The following is a 23,125-nucleotide window of genomic DNA, read 5'->3' on the forward strand; positions in this document are numbered from 1 at the left end:
CGTAGATGACGGTTTTAAACGCAAACTCTCTGGAAACGAGCGTGAGTTTGCGTCGAAAATAAATGTACGTGCAAGACAAACACTCCCCCCCCCTAAAAAAGTGTGTGCGCGCGAGAGAGAGACGCACAGCAGCGTTGCTTTCTAAACTCGGATCCTTCGGCAGGAAGTGACAACACGGCGGCGCCGCAGCCTCGCTCGCTCGCTCGCTCGCTCGCGCGCTCGCCGCCGCCTCTGTCTCCGCTCCACGTGCCCATCGCTGCTGCCAAAGCTAATTGTAGCCGCCGACGTGTTCATCAAAGGTGTCGGCGCATTTTCGGTGCCGCTTAATTTTAACGAGACGCGCTCTCCGCCGGAGGAGTGTCATATTTTAATTGGCCCGAAACAGAATTAAGGCGGCGAGCGGAGCGCCGCACTGACAGGTATTAATTACCTTCTGTCTAATGGCTCCCGAGCTCGGCGCCCGCTCGCTCGCTCACTGGCGCTCAACACTATTCTTGCACCCACTGGCACGCGCACACTCGCACAATCTGCTCTCATCGCTCTCCGCACACCATGAGTTTGTCCCCCAGTCGAGCTGTGCTGAGGCGAGCGTGTTATTTTTTTCCCTCTCTTCTGCAGCAGCAGCTCCAGCAGCTCCACTCAGCTGTTGGCATTCAAACACACTGCTCGGATTTATTTGATTGACTTTCTTTTCTGGTTGAAATGCATTTAAAAATATATATATAAAAAAAATCAGTTCTCAAGGAAAATTGGGACCAACAAAGCGGCGTTTTTCACATTGTTCAAATCCCACACCAACCAACCAACCAACCAAACACCTTTTAGCCCAATAATGACAACACGGTCTCTTCATTTATTTATAATCACTCGGTGTGAAACCTGCGGCTCTTTAGACGCACACGAGGCTGCTATCCTGCGAGGAACGGAGGGAGGCAAGTAGGCGTGCAAGCCCTTTTTAAAGCACACTCACTGCACAATGGGATGTTATTTTGAAGAAGGAAAAAAAAAAAAAAAAAACCCTGTGAAGTGAAATTGAATCATTTTTCACAGCAGACCTGACATCTCACGGCACACTCGTGTTTGAAAAACACTGAAATAATCTGTTTTCAAAGTTCTATTTGACCAAAATCCTGGCTAACATCCAACCGCCAGTCGTCTGTACCCGCTTTCTCCAGAACCCAGTGTGCGGGAGACCTGCAGGAGGCAACACACGTTTGCTAAAAATATTTTCGTTTTGTCATGACAACTAGACAACTGCTTGAAGCAGTTGATTAAAACAAAACAAAAAAAAAGTCCACAAAAGTTTGGATTAAATGGGATATTGTAGCTAAAAGGGAATTTAGAAATGTATTTTAAACGTCAAAGGAAAACATCTGGCGGCAAAAAGCTGGTAAACTTGCTTTGAACTGCCCGTGTTGTTGTGTGGATGTGAAGAGGCGTGGACAACATTCACACCTTCCACCTTTTTTTTTATACACAGTTTTGATCCACCACCAACCAGAAGCTGCGAACTGCTCCAACCTGCCTGGCAACAGTGGTGTTGGTACACATTGTTTACCTGCAGTGGTGGAGAGTTTCATTGAAAATAAACGCGTGTGTGTGTGTGTGTGTGTTTGAGACTGTGTAGAACGCCGCCTTACAAATGGATTGAAAGGTCAAAGGATTCAAACGTTCCATGTTAGCAAACGTGGCCACAGCAAAAAGCCTCACGCTGCATCTTCTTCTCTAAACTCCCCCTGAACTACAGTTCTGGCAGCAGGCTGTAAACACAGGGCTAAACCTGCTGTTTCCTGGGGATGCACAGAGTCTGGGGTAGCGGTGGGAAAACTTATTCACTGGTGGGTTCTGGAGCAGCAGATGGATGCAGTGCTTTGATGACCCACCTCACTATGGGATGTGTGCAAAGCACGTGCCTCAATGTCAATTGAAAATGAGCAACACGATCAGTGTCTTTGAAGTGTTTACAGTATTTAGCTCTTTATCGAAATGACTCTTCAAACACTGCAAGAAGGATCAAATCCAACTATTTCCTTCCTTTACTTATCATTATTATTATTTATTATTAAATAATATCATTTCTTCAAGTTCCACTGGCCGGATTAAACGTTTCACGAGCCGCGTATGTGGCCCCCGGACCGTAGTTTGCCCATGCCAGGGAGTCCAGGATGGTGACTGATGCACACCTGACAGCGCGCCTGCGCTGCATCCACCACCTGTAAACGGCCTCAAACCATTTGTTCCTTTTCTGAAGCGGAAGCCACGGCTCGCACGCCGACGTGTCGGAATCTTTCCGCGCAAAGCGGTGCCGAAATGAACGCGGCCGCTTTCAGCGGCTTACATTGCCCGCGTCGGTCCGTTTGTGCGCGCGTGTGTTGTTGGCTGATATTGTGTGTTTTCTCCGCGGGCCTCCTATGTGTGATGTTTTTTTACCCCCCCCCCCCCCGCACATATCTTCCCTCTCCATAGAAGCAGGATGCCTGAAATAGCAGTGATTGACAGCTATAGAGACTCAGTTACTATAACAACTACCTCCCGGCTCTCATGGGCTCCCTCTCTCCTCCTCCTCCTCCCTCCATCCCTCTCCTCTCCTCTCCTCTCCTCAGTCTCTTTCACCATCTCTCCAGTTTTTAACCCTCCGTCACCACCACCTCCTACTCCTCCTCCTCCTCCTCCTCCTCCCCTCACTCATGTGCTCGTGTGGGTGTAGAGGGAGAGAGATTATGAAAAGGAACTCGACGACGGCAATATTCCTTGGCGGCAGCGAGATGTTTGTGTTGCGAGATGGAGTCCTGGCAGCAGTTATTGGATCTAACCTGTGTGGGTGGGCTGGCGGTGGGCGGCCGTGGGAAGATGAAACACGCTTACACAACACGGCCAAATAAGCCCTTCTTTCTTTTCTCCTAATACTCCCCGAGCCCCCCCCCTACCACCACCACCACCACCACCACCACCTTCTCCTCTTCGTCGTCTTTCCGCTTCTCTGCTGTTATTTTTGTTGTGCGTGTTCCTGTGTCAGGTTGAGCCGCTCCGCTTGTGTAACCGAGTCACAGTGCGTGCATGCCTGCGTGGGTTGCCAGCCTGTGCGTGCGTGCGTGCTCACTCTTGTGTCAGGAAGTGGCCACCAGAGAGGACGATGATGATGATGATGATGATGATGATGATGATGGGGGGGGGGAGGGGGGGGGGGAATTTCAGGCGGCGCGCGCTGGAATCCGGTGCGACTGACACCGGAGAACGTGACAGTGGATGGGACGGCTCGGTGTGAGTGTGTTAGGTGTTAAGCGTGCGTGTGCGTGCGTGCGTGCGCAAGGGGCGAGAAGGAGACGGACGTCATCGGCGCCACCTGCTGTCGCGCGCCGGCCAAAGTCCAGACGCGCCGACAGCCCAGGCAGAGGCCACCGCCGTCTCCCAGTAATGATATGATTTACTTAACCTTCTTATACAACACACACGCACACACGCACACACACACACGCACACCGTACCCTCTTGTCAGGGACCAACCCCCGCCCCCCCCCAGCCCCAGCCCCCCCCACACCTCCTCTTTCATCTGTGCGTCATGACGCGGGCCGAGAGGTCTGAAGAAAACAAGCTGGCAGAGTCGGCCATGCCATAACAATGCAGCACCTGTCACTGTGTGTGTGTGTGTGTGTGTGTGTGTGTGTGTGTGTGTGTGTGTGTGTGTGTGTGTGTGTGTGTGTGTGTGTGTGTGTGTGTGTGTACCTGTGTGTGTGAGTACATGTGCGTGCAGCTGCCTCGGGGCGTCTGTCATCGTAGGGAGCGGGTGGGGGAGGCGGGGGGGGAGGTGGGGGGGGGTGTGTGACATGCCACAGCCTTACTGTAAATACGAAGGCACATGGAGCTGTCAGTGCAGGAGCTATCATCATAATTTGATTTTTTTTTTTTTTTTTTTTTTTTTTTAGCCCTTCCCACCTGTAAATATTTTCTTAAAGGTTCCTGCACACCTGCTGCACCTGAGTCCCTCTCTCACCCACTTCCTCCCTCCTTCTAGACACTTCAATTGATCGCCCGTCTCAAACCCCCCCCCCCGTGGCAGCAAATGAGGCTGAGGGTCTCGGTGCCGGCGTGACCTCTGCACCGCCAGCCGCTGCTCTAACGAGCCCGGCCGGGGGGGGCCGCCGGGCTCGGCCCTGATCAATGGGCCGCGCCCGGCGGTAATAATAGAGCGCCTCCCCCGGCCGTCAGCCGGGTGAGAGTGCCTTTATTTAGCCAGCGCGGCCTCTCGTTGTCAAATTATGGAGCTCGCTCCGCTCCCGAGTCTCCGCCGCTCGCCGTCAACCTCGGCGCAACTCTGAGGACGTTTGTGCACCGTTTGCAGAAAGGGAAAAAAAAAAGAAAAAAAAAGGAAAAGGGTGACAATTTAGAATTAATTAGTCTTGGATGAGGAGAAGGTGGTGGGGTGGGGGGGTGGTGCAGGGGGGAGCCGCAGCCCATAATAAGACATTTAAAACGGAATGGGATCTGGTATCCAAGCGCATGGTCTCCATAGAGACCGTTGCTATGACTGGAAGAAAATCTCACCTCATTAGGAGCCAAAAAAAAAATATATATATCTATATGCGCCCGTTTGTGTGTGTGTGTCTGTGCGTGTGTACATTTATATATGTGGCTGTATTTAAGAATATATAAATATAAATAGCCACGTGCAAAACTTAACTTGTGGCTGTACAGAGGAGGAGGAGGAGGAGGAGGAGGAGGAGGAGGAGGAGGAGGAGAAGCGGAGCTCACGTGCAGCCTGACGCTGGCCTGAGCGAGTGTGTGAGGGAGAGGAGGAAACAATTAACACACACACACACACACACACACACACACACACACACACACACACACACACACACACACACACACACTGGTGTCTCATAAATGTCAACAGGCTTCTTAGAAAGTGTTTTTTTTCTTCTTCTTCTTTTTAAAAAGAAAACCTGAAACAATCCTGCGTGCATTGAATGGCGCTGCGTTCACGCTCCGCGATGGAACAAAGAGCAATTGTGAAGATGAAAAATGGAATCACAGCACACACACACACACACACACACACACACAGTGACAAGTGCACCGCCGCCTGCACTGGCCGCCACCAGTGCAAATGGCTCCTTCGCATAAGCCCATTTTTTTCTTCTTCTCATTTCTCTCTCATAATCTCAAAAGCTGCGGCTCATTATACAGCGCCAGCGTTGAGTGGAGGTTGGGGGAGGAGGTGGAGGAGGACGGGGGAGGGAGAGGGGGTGGAGGAGGTTTGCTGATGGGAGGGAAAAGTCTGGAAAAAGAGTGCAAGAGTCCAACTCTCCAGCAGACTCCCTCCAGGTCGCTGCTGCTGCTGCTGCTGCTGCTGCTGTTACTGCTGCTGCTGCTGCTGCTACTGCTGCTGCTGCTGCTGCTGCTGTTACTGCTACTGCTGCTGCTGCTGCTGCTGCTGCTACTGCTGCTGCTACTGCTGCTGCTGCTGCTGCTGTTACTGCTGCTGCTGCTGCTGCTACTGCTGCTGCTGCTGCTGCTGCTGCTGCTACTGCTGCTGCTGCTGCTGCTGTTACTGCTGCTGCTACTGCTGCTGCTGCTGCTGCTGTTACTGCTGCTGCTGCTGCTGCTACTGCTGCTGCTGCTGCTGCTGCTGCTGCTACTGCTGCTGCTACTGCTGCTGCTGCTGCTGCTGTTACTGCTGCCACTGCTGCTGCTGCTACTGCTACTGCTGCTGCTGCTGCTGCTGCTGCTGCTACTGCTACTGCTGCTGCTGCTACTGCTGCTGCTGCTGCTGCTGCTACTGCTGCTACTGGAGCTGCCAGCGCCTGGAGGTCTGCAGCTCCCACATAAACCTTTGTTGTCTGCACCTCTTCACTTCCTGTCTGTCACTTCCTCTTCCTCCGCAGCCCACCGCTGCTCTTCTCTCTTGCTGTGCGTGTGTGTGTGTGTGTTCTCAAGCGAGACAATACCTTCAGATGCAGCCTGCTTGCTTGTTTGACCGTGAGTCCCTGTGTCTCTGGGACGGCTGAGGGTCTGCTGGCTGACCAGCAGCAGTGCGTTGGCTCAAGATTCAAGATGCTTTCCCCCCTCTTTTCCCCGACTCTGGTCTTCCAGGTCCAGTCATTAATATCTACCAGCATCTAACGCTTCAGTCGGGGATGGGCAAACTTTCTGACTGGTGGGGCCGCAGTGAGCCACCTCATAGGAGAAATAAATATATCATGGGAGATATTGGAAAGCATCAGAACCAAATGAGTGTCTTTGCAGCCCCACGGTGTTTGGCTCTTTGTCCAAACGACTCTGAAAACACTGACGAAATGCATGAACTACGGCTATTTAACGACTTACTGACTATTGCTATGAGCTCTTCGAGTTCAGCGGGGCCCGTTAAAATGCTAACCGGGCCGCGTATGGCCCCCGGGCCGTGGTTTGGCCACGCCCGGTGGGTTAAGAGCGTAGACTGTCCTCAGTGGTGTCAACGCAAAAGCCCCCTGTTTCCTTAATGTCGCCCACTTGATGTCAGAGTGGCTGCTGCCACACTGATGCAAAGCGGATCTGCTCTCTATGTAAATATTGATGCTCATCACCGTCATCGGCATTTGCAAAGCAAACGGTCGTTGTTGTTGTTGTTGTTGTTGTTTTGTTTTTTCCCGAGGATTTTATCCAACTTAAAAAGAAAAACAGGACAAGAAAACAAACTCCAGTCCATTTATTACGCCAATAGACCCCTTTGAAATGCCACACACTGGGGCCCTTTTCAAAATGCGGCGTTATGCAGATGCAATGATAATGATGATGACTTTGAAAAAAAAAAAGGGAGAAAAAAAAAAACAACAACAACCCTGCGAGTTATGGATCCATAATTTGCATCGCTGGATAAACACCGCGCTCCTCTCATCATGAGCAGCGGCGGCATCAGTAGCAGCGGCGGCGGCGGCAGCGGCGGCGGCTGTGCAGCAGGCCGGCGGGTCAATGAGGGGAGACACACACACACACACACACACACACACACACACACACACACACTTACACTCTCTCTCAGTCCCAATGCAAAATAAAAGCCCGTCTCTCCTTTTTCTGTTCTTCAAAGCTAAACGGTTCTTCCCTTCCCTTCCCTTCCCTTCCTACCACCACCACCACCCAACACCATCCTCTACGCCCCCCCCCCCCACCACCACCACCACCACCACCACTCTTTTTTCTTTCTCTTCTTTCTTTCTTTTCAGCGCCACTGGTGAACGGCGTGTTTTCAAGCAGCGAACAAAGGTGTCTGCGAGCGTCTGGGAGAGAAATGACAAAGTGCGACAAGCGATGGAGATGGTGTGTGTGTGTGTGTGTGTGTGTGTGTGTGTGTGTGTGTGTGTGTGTGTGTGTGTGTGTGTGTGTGTGTGTGTGTGTGTGTGTGTGTGTGTGTGGGCTGTTTCTAATTGAAGGGGCTGTTTGATTCCCCTCCTCCTCCTCCCCTCCCCCCCCCCCCCATCCCTCTGAAGACCTGTCAAAAAGGAAGACGGCAAAACGCACGCGGTGGAGGGATCGGCGGAGCGAGAAGAGAGGGAGAGAGGGAGAGAGAGGGAGAGAGAGAGAGGAGTGGAGTGATGTGTTGCTGGTGGAGATGGAGAAAAGGGCGTTTAGCGAAAAGAAGAGGGGGAGGAGGAGGAGGAGAAGGAGAAGAAAGAAGCAGAGAGTTTACGCCCACCGGCTGAGCGCGCGGAGGAGAGGAGGAAGGCAGCGTGAGAGCCTGTCGAACATCCGCTGCAGACCGCGAGCCCACGCGCACGCGCGCGCAGATGCACCAACGCACACGCGCTCAAGTCTCTCTCTCTCTCTCTCTCTCTCTCTCTCTCTCTCTCTCTCTCTCTCTCTCTCTCTCTCTCTCTCTCTCTCCCAGCCAGGTGCGGGGTGAACTTCCTCCCGTCACCTCGGAGGAGCACACACGTGTCCTTCGCGCGTCCGGCTTGCCTGCGCAGGCAATCACGTTGTTATTGTTAAGATGTTCTTTTTTTTTTTTATTGTGAAAATAATAATGATTTTTATTTCTTTTACGCACTCCGGCCCTCGTCCGCAGGATGATCCACGGTGACTCACCTCCATTGATTGGAGGGTTGAGGGAGGACTCTTCTTCTCAGGGTCTGCATCCTCGGAAGCATGCTTTTGAAGGCCAGTTGCGTCACAGCACTGCGTGAAGGCTCGTCCCAATTGCCAAATATCCGAAAATGCGCCCTCGGAGTGCGCGCTATTGTTAGCCCATTCCAAGGCTGCACCGCTACTATCCTTCGCGTCCTTCTGTATCCCACGATGCTTTGCGTGCTGCTGCAAAGCATCCTGGGAAGTCAGCTGAAATTAGCGCCATCTACTGGCAAAGACACCACGTATAAATTTAAGTATTGAAATTTCACATGAAATATTCCGTTTTTAACGCAGGGTTTTTACTTATTCGAACATCCAACGGCATTGTTAGAAGGCTAACCAATGGTTAGCTTGATGCTATGAAAACCTCACTTCCGGGGTTGGCCAGCAGGAGGGAACGGCGGGGACGCAACCAGGAAATACGCCGAAGGCTAGACCGTCCCGTGTGGTTACCGGGGGAGGCGGGGTTTGGTCCGTCCTAGGCCGGGTCCTTGGGAGGACGCTTCCTTCAGACGGAGGACGCTTCCTTCGAAGGGTGCAGACCCTGAATTGAGACACAGCCATCGTGTGTGTGACTTTCAACGCTTCCGTTTCCCGTTTAGGCTGCTGCTGCTGCTGCTGCTGCTGCTGCTGTGACGCACTGCACCTGAATCCGGCTCCCACGTCAGGGCGCCCTCAGGTGCCTACAGGGGCGGAAGTGACAGAAGTGCTTCCTATAGGCCACGTGGGCGGCGGCAATAAGTAGACACCTGGAATGACCGCGCAGCGGTTTACATCATTCTGATTGTTGCTGTACTATTTTTTTTATTATTATTGTTTGTTCAATGCTCATAGTAATTGTGAACCTGTGCCAACTTGTTCCTACTGTCCTAGGATCAGGGTTAGTGTTGCAAAATGTAGATATTTGAGTGTCTTGTTTCCACCAAGAACAAAATCCATCATCATCGACATCATCATCATCATCATCATCATCATCATCATCATCATCATCACCGTCAACTTTATTTATATGGCACATTTTAAAAACCACAGGCGTAGCCAAAGTGCTGTACATTGGGGCACACAAATAATTTAAACAATTGAGATTAGAAGCATAACACAAGCATAAGGACAAAACAAGAGAAACAAACTGGCTCACGGCGAGTGCTTTCTTCCAGGAAGCCAAACAGAGTGTCTTAAAATGTATTGAAAGAATGAAATCCGGGCCAATCGTCAAGTCAGAAATACATTTTATCTTGAAATACAAAAGGTGGTTTGGTCACATGATCCCCCCCACCATGGAGGCCACCATGTAGCTCCGCCCCTGCTCAGGTACCCTCCCTCCACCGTCCCACCATTGCCCCGCCCCCGCCCCTCCTCCCTCCAAGACCAAATCGTTCAGCTTGCCTTGATGCCACCGCCCTCCCACTGTGGGCGCTAAATGTAGCGGTGAGCGACGCCGCTAATTAGCGCCGCAAATCCTCATGAAGGGGCCTCGCTAGTGCCGCTGGAGCCTCCTCCTCCTCATCCTCCTCTTCCTCCTCCTCCTCCTGGGGGCCCGCTTCTGCACCACCACCACCACCAACAACAACCCCACTTCACCCCCCAACCCTTCTCATCTCCTCAGCGACTCTGTAGCTCTGAAAGAAGCATTAGATCTACTCCACTGTACGAGCAAATGATGCAAAAAAAAACGGTCCGTGACATCCGCCTGCAGCCGCCCAATGAGATCAGTCGGCTCGGCGTTACCCCACAGACGGTGTTGTGATGCAGAACCGTTGCTGTGGGTTGGATGGCGAGACTATTTTAGGACGCAACCCTTCCCGCTGATGTTTGAGGAGCTTCTCACTGCGGCAAACAAGTTCATGTGAGTGACATTGATAGAAAGGCAACAATTCTGTTGTTGTTGGTTGGTTGGTTGGTGGTGGTGGTGGCGGTGGGGGTGGCGGTGGGGGCGTGTAGTGGCTGGATGAACGGATTTGTGTCTTAAAACATGGATGGATTTAATCGAATGGGATTTAGCGTCACTGTCAGATGCATGTGGTGGATATTGAAGCTGCCATATCACGCAAAATCTGCCAGAACACTGCTGACTGTGATCTTGGTCTCTGGTGGAAAGCTGTCCTCCTCTGTGATGACACTTCTGTATTCACATTCTGTATGGTCACTTCCTGACGCCTGCGCATCCATCCGCTCGTCCTCTGTGCAACACGTCTTCGCTTTGCTTCTCCTGCGTCTCTTCGCATGACGCAGTTCTCCACCGTCGGCTTTGTTTTTTCACCTTCGGCCTCCCGTCTTCTCCATCCAGGTGGGCTCCGTCTCAGTGCGTCATTGGTCAATGGTTATGGAACACGCGGTGAAAGACCAACCCACCTGAGGGGCGGAGCCTCATTAAAAATGCCTCCCTAAACTCGAAAGCCAAAATGTACTTTACTCTCAGTGGGGACTCAGTGCGCTTCCTGCCTGTCGTGTTGGGAACAGCAGCAGCAGCAGCAGCAGCAGCAGCAGGGAGCCTCCGCTCAGCAGGTTCGGCTCATTTAGCCCAAAACATGACCCGCGCTATTCCTCTCACCGCAAGCCGTGTTGCACAAGGAGGCAGAAATCATAAAATGTAGTTTTCTTAATTAGAATAAATGGCAACTGAAAGACGGAGCTCCGCTGCTGCTGCTGCTGCTGCTGCTGCTGCTGCTGCTGCTGCTGCTGCTGCTGCTGCTGCCGCTCCTGCTGCCGTGACTGCTGCTCCTGGCTGAGGTTGGGAAGCAGAAGGAAGGACTATTTGTCTGTTTCTTGTCTGTGGCTGTCTAGTCACCCAGCCACACGCTCCATCATGCTTTAAATATTCATACCCCGGGCCGCTGAATATTCATGAGAGCCCGCATTAATATTTATGATCCTCACTTGTTGAGGTGTCACTCGATCTCTTGTACACACACACACACGCACACGCACGCACTCGCACCCCTTGCCCTCGTGTGGGCGCGCACACACACACACACACACACACACACACACACACACACACACTCAGGCATTTAGCACATGGCCATGATCAAAGCCGGAGAGCCGCGTCGACATCATCGGATTGAGAGGCGGCGGTGTGAGTTTCCAGCGGTATGGCGGTAAACAAAACCTCCTGCCCTCTATTTGTAATCAGGCGAGGCCGTCCAATCCCGCCGACTGTCTGCTCACTCTCGAAAAAGTGAAAGCATGTGGTGTCGCGCGGTGACAGGATGTGTCTTTGTGCGGCAGGCCGCGTAATAAATCTGAAGCTGCAGCCGCTGCAGCCAACTGCTGGTGACCTCTGTCAAATCTCCTGCCCGCTGCCTTAAAGGGTCGCCGGTGTTTCGCCGCATGGCAAATCATGTTTCAACTGGTCACAGACACAATCACATTTGTTCAATGACGTATGTGTCGAGTAAAGCCTTTGAAAACCCCTCGTAAAAAGCGATAGATAAAGGAAATGCATTCAAAACCTGTTTCGTGTGACATTCTAATGTGCGTCCGTCCGTCTTGAAAAGCTCCAATCTAAGTCTCAGTCAGAGCATGACTGGACGCTAACATGGGGCCTCTCATGATCAGCACTGGGCCACATTTTCAGTTTTCAACCCTGGCAACACACTGCACCATGACTTTGCTGCATGCCAGGTGTCTACCTCTTGCACAAACAGGAAGCTCTGTGCAGTTCCCAGCTGGTTTTTGTTGACGTTATTAAAAAAAAAAAGAAATCTGACTGACTTCCTTAAATGTGACAGACAGTTTCGTCCAATCACCCTCCACTTATTTTTTTTTTTCTTATCCCAAATAGATGCAGCAGATTTGCAAACATTCTATTTTGGTGACGTCAGCTTGGCGACCATGCTGGCTCAAGTGAAGCCAAATGCACTTTGTAGGCCATAAAGACCTCATAGTTCTGAAGTCTGTGAGCACAACTGGAGTCCTCTGAAGCCAGCGGGTGTGACTGCAGCTGCGTCGGCCCCTCTTTCTTTCTGTTTCACTTTCTCTCTCGGCAGAAGAGTGCAAACACTTGATGTGTTTGCAGGCAAATATTGGTTCTCATATAGACTCCGTGTCCGGCTGCGAGGAACCACATCACGCGTCTACCGGAAGAGGTTCACCTTCCCTGAGAAGAGCTGCATCAATCCCTCTTCCAGTAACAGCCGTCGAAGTGCCTCAGCAAAACACTGGCACTGATGTAATAGCATGACAAGGTTACACACACACACACACACACACACACACATATAAACACACGGTCAGCTGTGCACTTTCTAACTCGGCGCTTTTATATAACTAACCGCAAGTGCAGTGGTATTTCTGTGCACGCGCAACAAGCGCCACTGAGTCTGTGTGTGTGTGTGTGTGCGTGCGCGCGCGTGCGTATGCATGCCAGCCATACTTCCAGAATCAGCACACAGCAGGTGTGTGAGCGCGTCGCTCTGCGAGTGCGTCTGTTACTGGCACCTTTTCAGAGCAAAACTCTCGATGAAATGCACACCGCCCCGCTGGAGCGTGGAGGGAGGACTTTGAAATACATAAGGAGAGAAATGTTCATTGCACGTTGCCACGCTGTTTCCTCATGTTCCAATGTTTCAAATGTTTCAATCAAGTTTGGTTGAAAGGTGACGTCAGCGTTGCAAAAGGTGGGGGTGTGTGTGTGTGTGTGTGTGTGTGTGTGTGTGTGGGGTGTGTGTGGACCTGGCGGTTTGCGATGACGCACATCCTGGCGACGCACATCGCCCCAAACTCATCTGATCTGTGGTTTGGTTTGGTTTGGTTTGCACTGTACAGATCACCTGCAGTAAAGTAGAGCGCCGGCTCTGCGACCACATGGGTTCCAACTTTATTGAAGTCAAATGTGCTCCGTCCAAAGAGTCACAACAACGTCTGGTTTTGCAAAACATGTAAAAACAACGCTATAAAAAAAAACTTGTTCCCAGTTGCATTTTAAATACGCAAGGCAAAACTGTTAGACGTGGTCCCCCCCCCCCTCCCTCCTCCTCCTCCTCCTCCTCTTCCTCCTCCAGGCTCCATTTCTCATATCCATAAATTAGCAGCTATATCTTGTGCCATTTTGTCTTTAAATAATGGATTGTATGAAGGACTTTGAAATGAATGAGATTGGAGTTAAGCCGCGCTTGTCCCGTCTCCTGCCACCTCTGTTTGGAGTCGCTTCTTCCAGACCTCCGTGGAACTCTGGAACGTTGTCCGTGTGTAGAAGGCAAAATGCTACAGAGACGGAGCAGATTTTCAAATTAGCCATGAAGCGTGAGAATTAACAGGAAGTTGTGTTTCTGGGAAGTGTACATTTGTCAGTCATGAATAAAACATGAAATCCTCACTTGGAAAAAGATCTCTGTGTCCAATCTTATTTTGGAGTTTTTGCATTTGGGTTCTTTTCATGTGAATGTTTTCCTACATTACCTCGAAATAAAGATCTCTCATCCGAATGAATGGGAGTTGGTCGGGTGCCTCGCAGCCCTGACTGAACCTGAAAAAAGGGCCCATCGCCCATTCTTCAAATTAACAACCTAAGAATAACACGCTTTTCCAATATTCGAAAGCAGTTTTTGGCCTGCAGAGTAGCGGGGCCAACGGGCCTGCAAATTCCCTCATCAAATCCCCCGTCCTGTAAAAATAACCTTTCTAATAGCCTGCTCTGTATATTCATTAAGTCTTAATTTAAGCACCGATGGAGGGGGAAGTAGTCAGATGCTTTGAATTAAAGGAGGCAATAACCCAGTTTAATATAGTGTCAAGCAAAAGGGAAATGACACTAATTACTTCAAGTAAAATGGAGTTAATAGGAATGCAAAGGCAGGCAGGCAGGCAGATAGATAGATAGATAGATAGATAGATAGATAGATACTGTAGATAGAAAGATAGATAGATACTGTAGATAGATAGATAGTGTAGATAGAAATATAGATAGATAGATACTGTAGATAGATAGATAGTGTAGATAGAAAGATAGATAGATAGATACTGTAGATAGATAGATAGATAGATAGATAGATACTGTAGATAGATAGATAGTGTAGATAGAAATATAGATAGATAGATACTGTAGATAGATAGATAGTGTAGATAGATAGATATAGTGTGATGGCCGAGCCTTTATTTTTTGGATAAATAAATCAATTTTTCTCGGTCCCTAGCTACATAGCTAGATAGATACATACAGTAGGTAGTGGCTGTAAATCAATCTATGCTAAAAGAAGAGATAACAACTAAGTTAGCACTAGCGTGTTTTTGGCTAGCGGTAGGTAGGCTGCATAGTGTAACTTTCCTCCTGGGTGAATGACTGCTAGCATTTATTTATTTCAGTTGCTAAATTCAGCTGTTGCAACCAAGGGAAAGCAACGATGGAGATGTTCTTCTTCTTTTTTTTTTTAAATCGACTTTTATTATTGACGTGGAGGAGGAGGACGAGGAGGACGAGGAGAACGAGAAGTGACCGTGTCCAAAAACGGGAGCCACGGACAGCTCTCGTGCATTCCTCGCGTGCGTGCGTGCGTGGGCGCGTGGCTCCGGGAAGGAGCCGCTGCCACTCCACCGCCTCTTCCCCCCCCACACACACACACCTCCCTCCCTCTTCCCCCCCTCTGCTCCTCCCTCCCTCACCGCACCGCCGGAGACGGGCAAAAGGCGGAGGAGGAGCAACGGAGCTCGCAGTCAACAGACACGGAACAGCCGCGGGTCGTCGCTTCGTCTAAACAACACGGGAGGGCGGCAGGAGCCACAGGCAGGCAGGCAGGCAGGCAGGCAGGCAGGCAGCCGAGCCGAGGCGAGACACCCCTTCAGCCGCTGACCACGGTAAGATTCACGGACACTCGCTGTCGCACCACGGCGACATCCGTCCGCCCGCGGTGACAGTTAACGGCCACCGGTACCAGAGATCCCTCCGCCACCGCGGCTGCCGTCCCGATATCAACCCCGCGACCACAGGTGGAGATGGAAATTCGAGAATTACGACCATTAGCTCTCAATCAATCGATCTGTTTGGTGTTATTTTTTAAATGGGGGGAGGTGCGACAAGCTAACTGCGCCCCGGAGCTGAGCTGAGCGGAGCGGAGCTATCAGTCGCATCACCCCCTTCAGGCGCCAGCATTAGCGGCGCCGAATGGATGAATGACGGGGCTAATTTGGTACTCTCAGGAATTAGAATTGTTTTTTATTTCTTAACATTGATCTAACGTTGCTTTTTTTTTTTTTTTTTTTTTAATCGTCAAATGTATTTGTCACGTTAGGAGGTTAAACCCCGGCAAGTTTTGAGCAGCGTTTCTAACTTCCTATTGGGGGTGGCGCGTGCGTAAAAATGTCCGTTTTTTTTCCCGCATAGTTCTGTTTTCTTTTTTTTTCTTTTTTTTTTTTTTTTTTAAAAAAAACGGTCTTATTTATTTATTTATTTATCTGAAATGCCGCCGGTCGGAGGGCGTGTTGAGCCGGTGCCACCTCTTGACAGCGACAGTGAAGTCCGGGAGCAGAAGGTCCATGCGTGCCCCCCCCCCAACCCGGGGTAAAAATAGCCCGGTGTGTCAGCTTAGCCTGGGTCAGGGTAATGCGACACACACATGCACATGTCCATGCAGGCCGCCGCGCTCCGGCCGGCACACTTCTTCCCACCGGTTCCTCTGCATTTAGCCGCCCGGCAGGGAGGCAGGGAGGGAGGGAGGGAGAGTCCGGCACAGAAAAAGTAGACCCCCCCCCCCCACCCCCCCCTTACTGTCCGGGTTCATGTGGGTCAGCGAGTAGGATGACACAAAGTTATGCACGAGATTCAGGACACCTGTTTGTTTACCCCACCAGAATCGGTCCCACTTGGTGCTTTTTATTGTTCCGCGTAAATCCCCTTTTACGCTTTTATTTTAATTTATTTTTTATTTTTTTTAATAATGCAGCCACTTGCACGCCTGCTTTGCATGCTCGCGTTTAATGTCTCGTGTCGGCGGAGTTTTTGGGGGAGCTCAGCTGCAGAGCGCGCGAACAGCTGTCGCAGCCGCAAGACTCCGTGGCAACAAGCGGCGGCTGCTGCTGCTGCTGCTGCTGCTGCTGCTGCTGCTGCGGCTGCCCAGGTGGCTCGGAAGGACGACGTAACCTCAGTGTGACTTGTGTGTGGCGCCCCACTTTTTGCGTTAAAGAGAGAGAGAGAGAGAGAGAGAGAGAGAGAGAGAGAGAGAGAGAGAGAGAGAGAGAGAATTTAAAAAGCGGGTCATGGTAATAAATGATCGGAGCTGTGCACTTGGCTCGAGTGCAACGCGGACGGACGGTCGTGCCAAACGTGCCCTGCGCAGGGAAGGCGGTGATGCACAGATGCATTAGATGGCAGACAGGTATCTCGCTCATCCTGTGTATTCATGCGTTAGACTCGCTCGTGCATGAATATGCGCAGAGGATTATTGTAGGATGCGGGAGGTTGAAGTGAATGACGAGCAAACTGTGCAGAGTTCGACTCAAACACTGATGTTCAGTTATTGTTTTTAAAAGCAGGCACAGTCGCTCTCTGCTCCTCCGTTCCTTCCTTCCTTTCCTTTCCTTTCCTTCCTTCCTTCCTTGCTTGAATCCTTTCCTAATGAGCTCCGAGCTGAGGGAGGAAAGATGAAACCCCCCCCCACCCCCCCCCCCACACACACACACACCCTCAAATCCCGCTGCAGCCTCAGAGACCAAACATAAACGCTTGTCTGTGGTTATAAGCGGTGAGGCTTTCTGCTTGCTTTTCCCCCGTTTCCTCTGGCGAGCAAACAAAGACAGACAGCCAGGACGGACAGACAGTTGGGAGAGACGGACGGACTGGACAGATTTTCCACTGAGGCTGCATGGTGGGCGATAGATGTGGGCACAGAGGACTCCGATAATTGCGGCTCAGGTATTCAAAGACAGCGTTTTCAATGGTTGTAATTACACACTGGACAGGTATTGGGCTTCAGCACTTAAAATAACTTGGCTCAGGCCACAATGGCCACAAGGGGGGCGGGGGGGGAGAGAGAGAGAGAGAGGCTGCTGGATAATTTCCCACTGGCCTGCCTGCCTGTGTGTGTGTGTGTGTGTGTGTGTGTGTGTGTGCACGAGCCAACAGCGAGGCGTCCTGCTGCGTCGGTGTCTCTGAGGCTGCAGCTTCCTCCAGCGAGAGCAGCAGATGGATGATGATGTAGCGGGTACTGGCGCTCCCAGCCTCCCGCCGCCATCCGTCACGCGCTAATGATCATGTCACACCTTCCCCCTGGGCGGCCGGCCGGCCAGCCGGGCTGCTTCTGCAGCGCTCAGCTACGAGAGGGAAAGAATAAAAAATAAAAAAAAACCCTGCTAGCGGCGCTTCAAAATCCCCCTTTTCACGGCCCGACGGCTGAAAGAGCCCACGGACAAACTGCAGCACCGTCTCCTCTGTCACACCTCCTCCTCCTCCTGCTCCTTCCCCTCCTCCTCCTCCTGCTCCTCTACCAACTCCTGTTCCTCCTTCTTCTCCTTTTCTTCCATCTCCTCCCTCTCCTCATTCTTCTCCTCTTCTTCTACAAACTCCTTCTCCTCCTCCTCCTGCTTCTCCTTCCTCTCCACCGCCTCCATCTCCTCCTCATTCTTCTCCTCCTCCACCTGCTTCTCCCCCACCTCCTCCTCTTCCACCTACTCCTCCTTCTCCTCTTTCTTCTCCTTTTCCTCCTCCTCCTTCTCTTCCTACCTTCCTCTCCACCGCCTCCATCTCCTCCTCATTCTTCCTCATGCTTCCTCCTCCTCTTCATTCTCCTTTTCCTCCTCCTCCTCTTCTCCATGTCCTCAACCTCCTTCCCCTCCTCGTCCTTCACCTCCTCCACCCTCTCCTCCTCCTCCTCCTCCTCTGCCGCCGCTCTGCTTCACCTCTCTTCACCTCTTAAGTCCCTGCAGTGCTCGTCTCTCTCCGTCCTCCTGCATCCATTCGTCTTACTTTCCGCCGTGGCGCCTCGCCGGCTCCTCTCCATCCTTCTCTCTGACTCCGCCCTCCTGTCATCTTCTCCTTCGCTGGGAACCGGCAGCTTTAATCCACTGGAATCCGCAGCTCTCTGCTGTTTTATTCTTCTTGCTTCGGCCCCTGCAGCGCCGAGGTGAGGGTCAGCTGGCTGCACATGGAACTGGCTGGGTTTAACCAGCGTCACAACATCCCGCAGCCTCTCCAGTCATTCTGCCCCCTGGAGGTCACTGAGCGCCCCCCCCCCACCCGGCCACTGTTTTTAGCTGCAGGATCGTCTGCTGCCTTGAAACTTGCTCCAACAAACCGCAGGTTATTTTCTCTGCGAATCAATTATTTATTATGCATCAACTGGGAAATGTACAATTCTACAATTTTGTGTACTATCAGGCTGCAGGGGCAACTTTGCTTTTCCGTGTCTGCAATACTATTTCTATTGACTGATGTCAGCGCAGAAATTGGTCAGATAGTTTTTTGTTTTTTGTTTTTAAATGACATTGACACGCTGAGAGTTTTGCTGCTGCTGCTGCTGCTGCTGCTGCTGCTGCTGCTGCGACTCGCTGAGAATATTTAATCTCTGCGGAATCGCGACTGTCATGTTCTGGGTTTCAGCCGAGCGGCGGGGGAGGTAAACACCGCTTTGCTTTCCTATCTGGAGTGACAGAGGTCCTCCAGCTTTTTTTTTTTTTTTCATATAAAAATGCCTGTTATCTCCAGTCGGGTGTTAAATAACCATGCTGTGGGACTCGCCATCCTCTCAGCTCATTATTCTGGCCCGGCGTTACAGGAATAAGCGTCCCCGGGAGCTCTGCCTCACAGCAGAGTGCCTCCCCGCTGAACGCAGGTGGCTCATCGGGAGGGATGGTGGAATGCCACTTCCTCTTTGCGTGTGTGTGTGTTGTGTGTGTTTTGTTTGCGTGCGTGTGCGTTTGTCTTTTTGGTCTGGTCGATATTCCCACCAGTGGGATCAGAGACTAAGCCCGGCATTCTTGGAATATCAGTTCTGGCCGAGTGGTTGATGCTCTGCACAGCTGCTGCTTCTAAGAAAAGCTCGAGGACGACACACACACACACACACACACACACACTAGACATCCGCTCACATGAGCCACACATGGAAGATACACGTCCGACCGCAGCGCTGCGTGTGCCTGTCACACACACACACACACACACACACACACACACACACACACACACACACACACACACACACACTCGTGGCGTTGCTTACAGTAATAGACTTTAAGCAGTGATCAACTGTAAAGCCAGCTGCATTTTTGGGAAGCGCAGACAGGTTCACGCATATGACAGTGTGTGCATTTACACATGCGCGTACGTACGCGTGCACACACACACACACACACACACACACACACACACACACACACACACACACACACACACAGCAGCAGCTTAGCCACTCGATGTCACGCCCAGCAGTTATTTACGTGCGGGCAGCTAATACGAGTGTGTGTCGGATTAAAAGAGTGATTAAAAAAAAATAATAGCGTCGTATTTGAATTTTTTACTATTATTTTCATGAAATGTTTCATTTCATTCATTTAGTCAAATCCAAACAATGAGACCCGAACACAAACAGTCTCAGCTCCTGGATGAAAGGAGCAGGAAGAAGAAACCTTATAGCATCGTTGTTCCTGCTGGTAGAGTCGCTGCTAACACTTCCTCCCTTTGGTCTCTCTCTCTCCCTCTCTCCAGGCTTCTCTTCGCTGACCAGCAAAAGAGCGATAGAGGGACGAGCGGCAGCGACGGAGAGAGAGAGAGAGAGAGAGGGAGAGAGAGAGAGAGGGCGGCGGCAGCAGCAGCAGCGGCAGCAGCAGCAGCGGCAGCAGCAGCGAAGAGGATAATTGCGTTTCTTGTTCCCGTGGGAACATGGGATATATGCCCTCATCATTCACCTGTGAGCCTCTCCAATAAACAACTCCAGATAGGTGGGGACAACAACTCTCACACACACACACACACACACACACACACACACACACACACGACAGAACAAAAAAAAAAAGACAGACGGAAGTGAAACAGGAAGTGTCCTCTTCGTGTCCTCCGCCGTTCAGAAGAATGAACGAGGTGGCCGTGCTCTCCCCCCCTGCCGCGCCATGTGACCTGACGTCATGTGACACGGCGGTCTGCCCCTCCTCGCCCTCGCCGCGTCCGTCCGCCTGCAAGCAGAGGAAGGACGAGGAGTGCGAGCACGACGGCAAGAAGGCGGAGCAGCAGGTGAGCGAAAAGGCTCATTAATATTAGAACGATGCACCTCCCCCTCCTCCGCCTCCTGACCAATCCTCTCCCTCCCCCACGCAGAAACACTGTGGCCAGGTGCAGCCAAAGAAAAGAGTCAAGGTAAGCTGAAACGACGGCGGCGCTCATTATTCAGCCAGGCTGCGACATCGATTGCGCCGCACTCTGTGAATCCCCGATATTGTTTTGCCTGCGCAAACAAACGTTGTTTGTTTCAGGCCAAAGGGAGGCTGGTGCGCAGCATGGCGGTCTGCGAGGAGTCGGCGCCGTTTGAAGAGGCCCAGGTAGCGCGCGCGCGCACACACACACACACACACACGTTGTAATCATCATCATCATCATCAGCGTTATTGCCACCCGTGCCTGATTAGCCCTAATTCCTCTCAGGTGTCTCCAGACTCCACCGTCACCACCAGCTGTCACCACGATGAGAGCAGCACCGCCTGCAAGGAGCCGGAGCAGGAGGGAAGTGATCCAAAGAAACCTGCACTGTCCAAAGGTGCGCACGCATCCTCTAACCGAGAGAGAGAGAGACAGAGAGAGAGAGAGAGAGAGAGAGAGAGAAATAATAAAAAATAACAATTGGATGTTCTCTTTGAAGTTCTCTTGGGTTTTTTTTTATATTGCCATGCGCGCTCTGTCTTTTTTTTTTTTCTCATCATTTTTTATTATTTTCTAATGCGATCCTGTGCCTCCTCCCAGAGCCGAGCGTGGAGTACACTGACTCCACCGGCATAGACCTGCTGCAGTTCATCATCGACACGCTCAACAGCAACCCCAGAGACCGCATGATGCTGCTCAAACTGGAGCAGGACATGACCGACTTCATCACCAGCGACAGGTGTGTGTGTGTGTGTGTGTGTGTGTGTGTGTGTGTGTGTGTGTGTGTGTGTGTGTGTGTGTGTGTGTGTGTGTGTGGTATTCCATGGCACGAGCTCCTTCCAGTGCAGGTTAATGAGATTCTACACATTTCATCCAGAGTCACGTGGACGTCTTTGTTCCTCCGCAGCTCCTTTAAGAAGTTCCCTCAGATGTCCTCCTACCACCGCATGCTGGTCCATCGGGTGGCGGCCTACTTCGGCATGGAGCACAACGTGGACCACACCGGCAGGTCCGTCATCATCAACAGGACCAGCAGCACGCGCATGTAAGCAGGGTTTGGGTTTTCTTCCGTCATCTGTGAGAGTGTGTGTGTTTTTTTTAGCATAAAGTGAAAATCAAAGCCGACGTTCCTTCTCTCTCTCTCTCTCTCTCTCTCTCTCTCTCTGTCTCTCTCTCTCTCTCTCTCTCTCTCTCTCTCTGTCTCTCTCTCTCTCTCTCTCTCCCCTGAAGACCGGAGCAGCGCTTCCAGGAGCTGGTGCACAAGGACAAGACGGAGGAGATCCACCACTGGAAGATGATCTTGAAGAGGGACAGCAGCTGCGAGGAGCAGGTCTGCCCGGAGTGTTTTCCCTCCGTAAGTTGAAACGGCCTGCGTCCTATCGGCCGTCCTGACCCGTTTCCCTCTCTCTTCCCCTCCGGCCGGCACCGCAGTCCCGACTTCACCCCCTGCAGGAGAAGCAAAGCAAGTCGATGGAGGAGCGAGAGGAGGAGTACCGGAGGGCGCGGGAGCGGATCTTCAACCGGGAGGTGAGACGGTGGAGACAGACAGGCAGGCAGGCAGACTTGACTGACAGACAGACAGACTGACTGACTCACTCACTCTTCTTTTTTTCCCCCAGCCGCTCTGCAGTCAAGACGGCGCCCACGCAGAAGCCAGGTAGCGCCGCGCGCTGCGTTTTCTCTCCGTCTTGCAGTTTTCACAACGTCACATTTAAACGAGATTGTTGGATCAATTGACGCCTGCGTGCCCGCGTGTGTTTGTTTGCTTTCTTCCAGGGCTGTGGAAGAATACAATCCATATGCAGAGACCCAGAGGAGGAGGCAGCTCTTCAGGTAGGAGCCCCGTCAGCACACACGCAGTCATTTATCATCTTAACCGTGTCAACGGAGCTGCAGGGAGAGAGAGAGAGAGAGAGAGAGAGAGAGAGAGAGAGAGAGAGAGAGAGAGAGAGAGAGAGGAGAGAGAGAGAGAGAGAGAGAGAGAGAGAGAGAAGAGAGAGAGAGAGAGAGAGAGAGAGAGAGAGAGAGAGAGAGAGAGAGGGGCCTCGACTCGGCAAGAAGCAGATTATTATCAAGTAATGGCGAGCGCCCTCCCGTGACGTGCGATTGCGGCCGTCCGCCACAGGGGGAGCCGCGACAGCTCCGGCTCCAGCTGGACGGGCAGCAGCCGGCAGAGCAGCACCGAGCTGGACTGTCGCTTCGGCAGCGACCCCCGACCCTGGAGCAGCACCGACTCGGACTCCTCCTACCAGTGGACCAGCCCCGCCTCCAAGCCCCGCCAGCCGGCCAATCACAGCTGGGACGCGCACGGCGGCGCCGCAGGTGCGAGCTTGCAGACGTTACGTCAATGCGAGTGCTCAGCGTGGTGTTGTTGTTGTTGTTGTTTTTCCGGAGAAAACTTTCCCGAGGTGTGAATTTTGCTCCCAGAGGCGCCGGCGCCGCTCGGAGCTTATTTGCGGGGTTTCTTTTTGCTGGGTTTTTTTTTTTCGTGGGAGAGATCGCAGTGTATAAATTATGTTGAATCTAATTGGCAAAAAAAAAAGAAGAAAAAATGCAGTGCAAGTTCTGGCGAGAAAACTCGAAGTCTGCGCACAAACCTTCGCACCAGAGCTGCAAATCTTCACACAACACCTCCACTTGTCCTCGCACGTCCAGGCAGCAGGGCAAGAACAGAGGCCCGGTGCAGCTGCTGCTGCTGCTGCTGCTTCACACCTCACACACACCTCACACACACCT

At 51.8% G+C, this 23,125-nt stretch overlaps 1 protein-coding gene across 2 annotated transcripts; it reads left to right on the forward strand.

Annotated features, from left to right (window-relative positions):
* Positions 1 to 14,729: 14,729 nt before the first annotated feature.
* On the forward strand, positions 14,730 to 22,818 carry LOC142881837 (cAMP-regulated phosphoprotein 21-like). 2 transcript variants are annotated; one of them, XM_076016191.1, is made up of 14 exons: positions 14,730 to 14,898; positions 19,742 to 19,838; positions 19,872 to 19,974; positions 20,104 to 20,266; positions 20,351 to 20,389; positions 20,506 to 20,571; positions 20,675 to 20,786; positions 20,990 to 21,128; positions 21,297 to 21,434; positions 21,620 to 21,719; positions 21,821 to 21,916; positions 22,009 to 22,046; positions 22,166 to 22,222; positions 22,515 to 22,818. In XM_076016191.1, exons 4-14 carry the CDS (start codon positions 20,108 to 20,110, stop codon positions 22,801 to 22,803), a joined length of 1,233 nt encoding a protein of 410 aa, XP_075872306.1. In that variant the 5' UTR covers positions 14,730 to 14,898; positions 19,742 to 19,838; positions 19,872 to 19,974; positions 20,104 to 20,107; the 3' UTR covers positions 22,804 to 22,818. The 2 variants fall into 2 exon arrangements, with proteins under 2 accessions (XP_075872306.1, XP_075872308.1); XM_076016193.1 differs by lacking the exon at positions 14,730 to 14,898 and adding an exon at positions 16,788 to 16,951.
* The last annotated feature ends 307 nt before the right edge of the window (positions 22,819 to 23,125 follow it).

This window comes from Nelusetta ayraudi, unplaced genomic scaffold (genome assembly GCF_046127955.1).
Source record: "Nelusetta ayraudi isolate G7.1 ecotype Tasmania unplaced genomic scaffold, CSIRO-AGI_Nayr_v1 ptg000219l, whole genome shotgun sequence".
Lineage (NCBI taxonomy): Eukaryota > Metazoa > Chordata > Actinopteri > Tetraodontiformes > Monacanthidae > Nelusetta > Nelusetta ayraudi.

Bases quoted from the DNA above. Each gene is read 5' to 3' on its own strand.
- LOC142881837 (XM_076016191.1), top strand. From the start codon at position 20,108: ATGAACGAGGTGGCCGTGCTCTCCCCCCCTGCCGCGCCATGTGACCTG. The intron at 21,129-21,296 runs GTGTGTGTGTGT...GTTCCTCCGCAG, and splicing joins GACTTCATCACCAGCGACAG to CTCCTTTAAGAAGTTCCCTC. The intron at 22,223-22,514 runs GTAGGAGCCCCG...CGTCCGCCACAG, and splicing joins AGGAGGAGGCAGCTCTTCAG to GGGGAGCCGCGACAGCTCCG.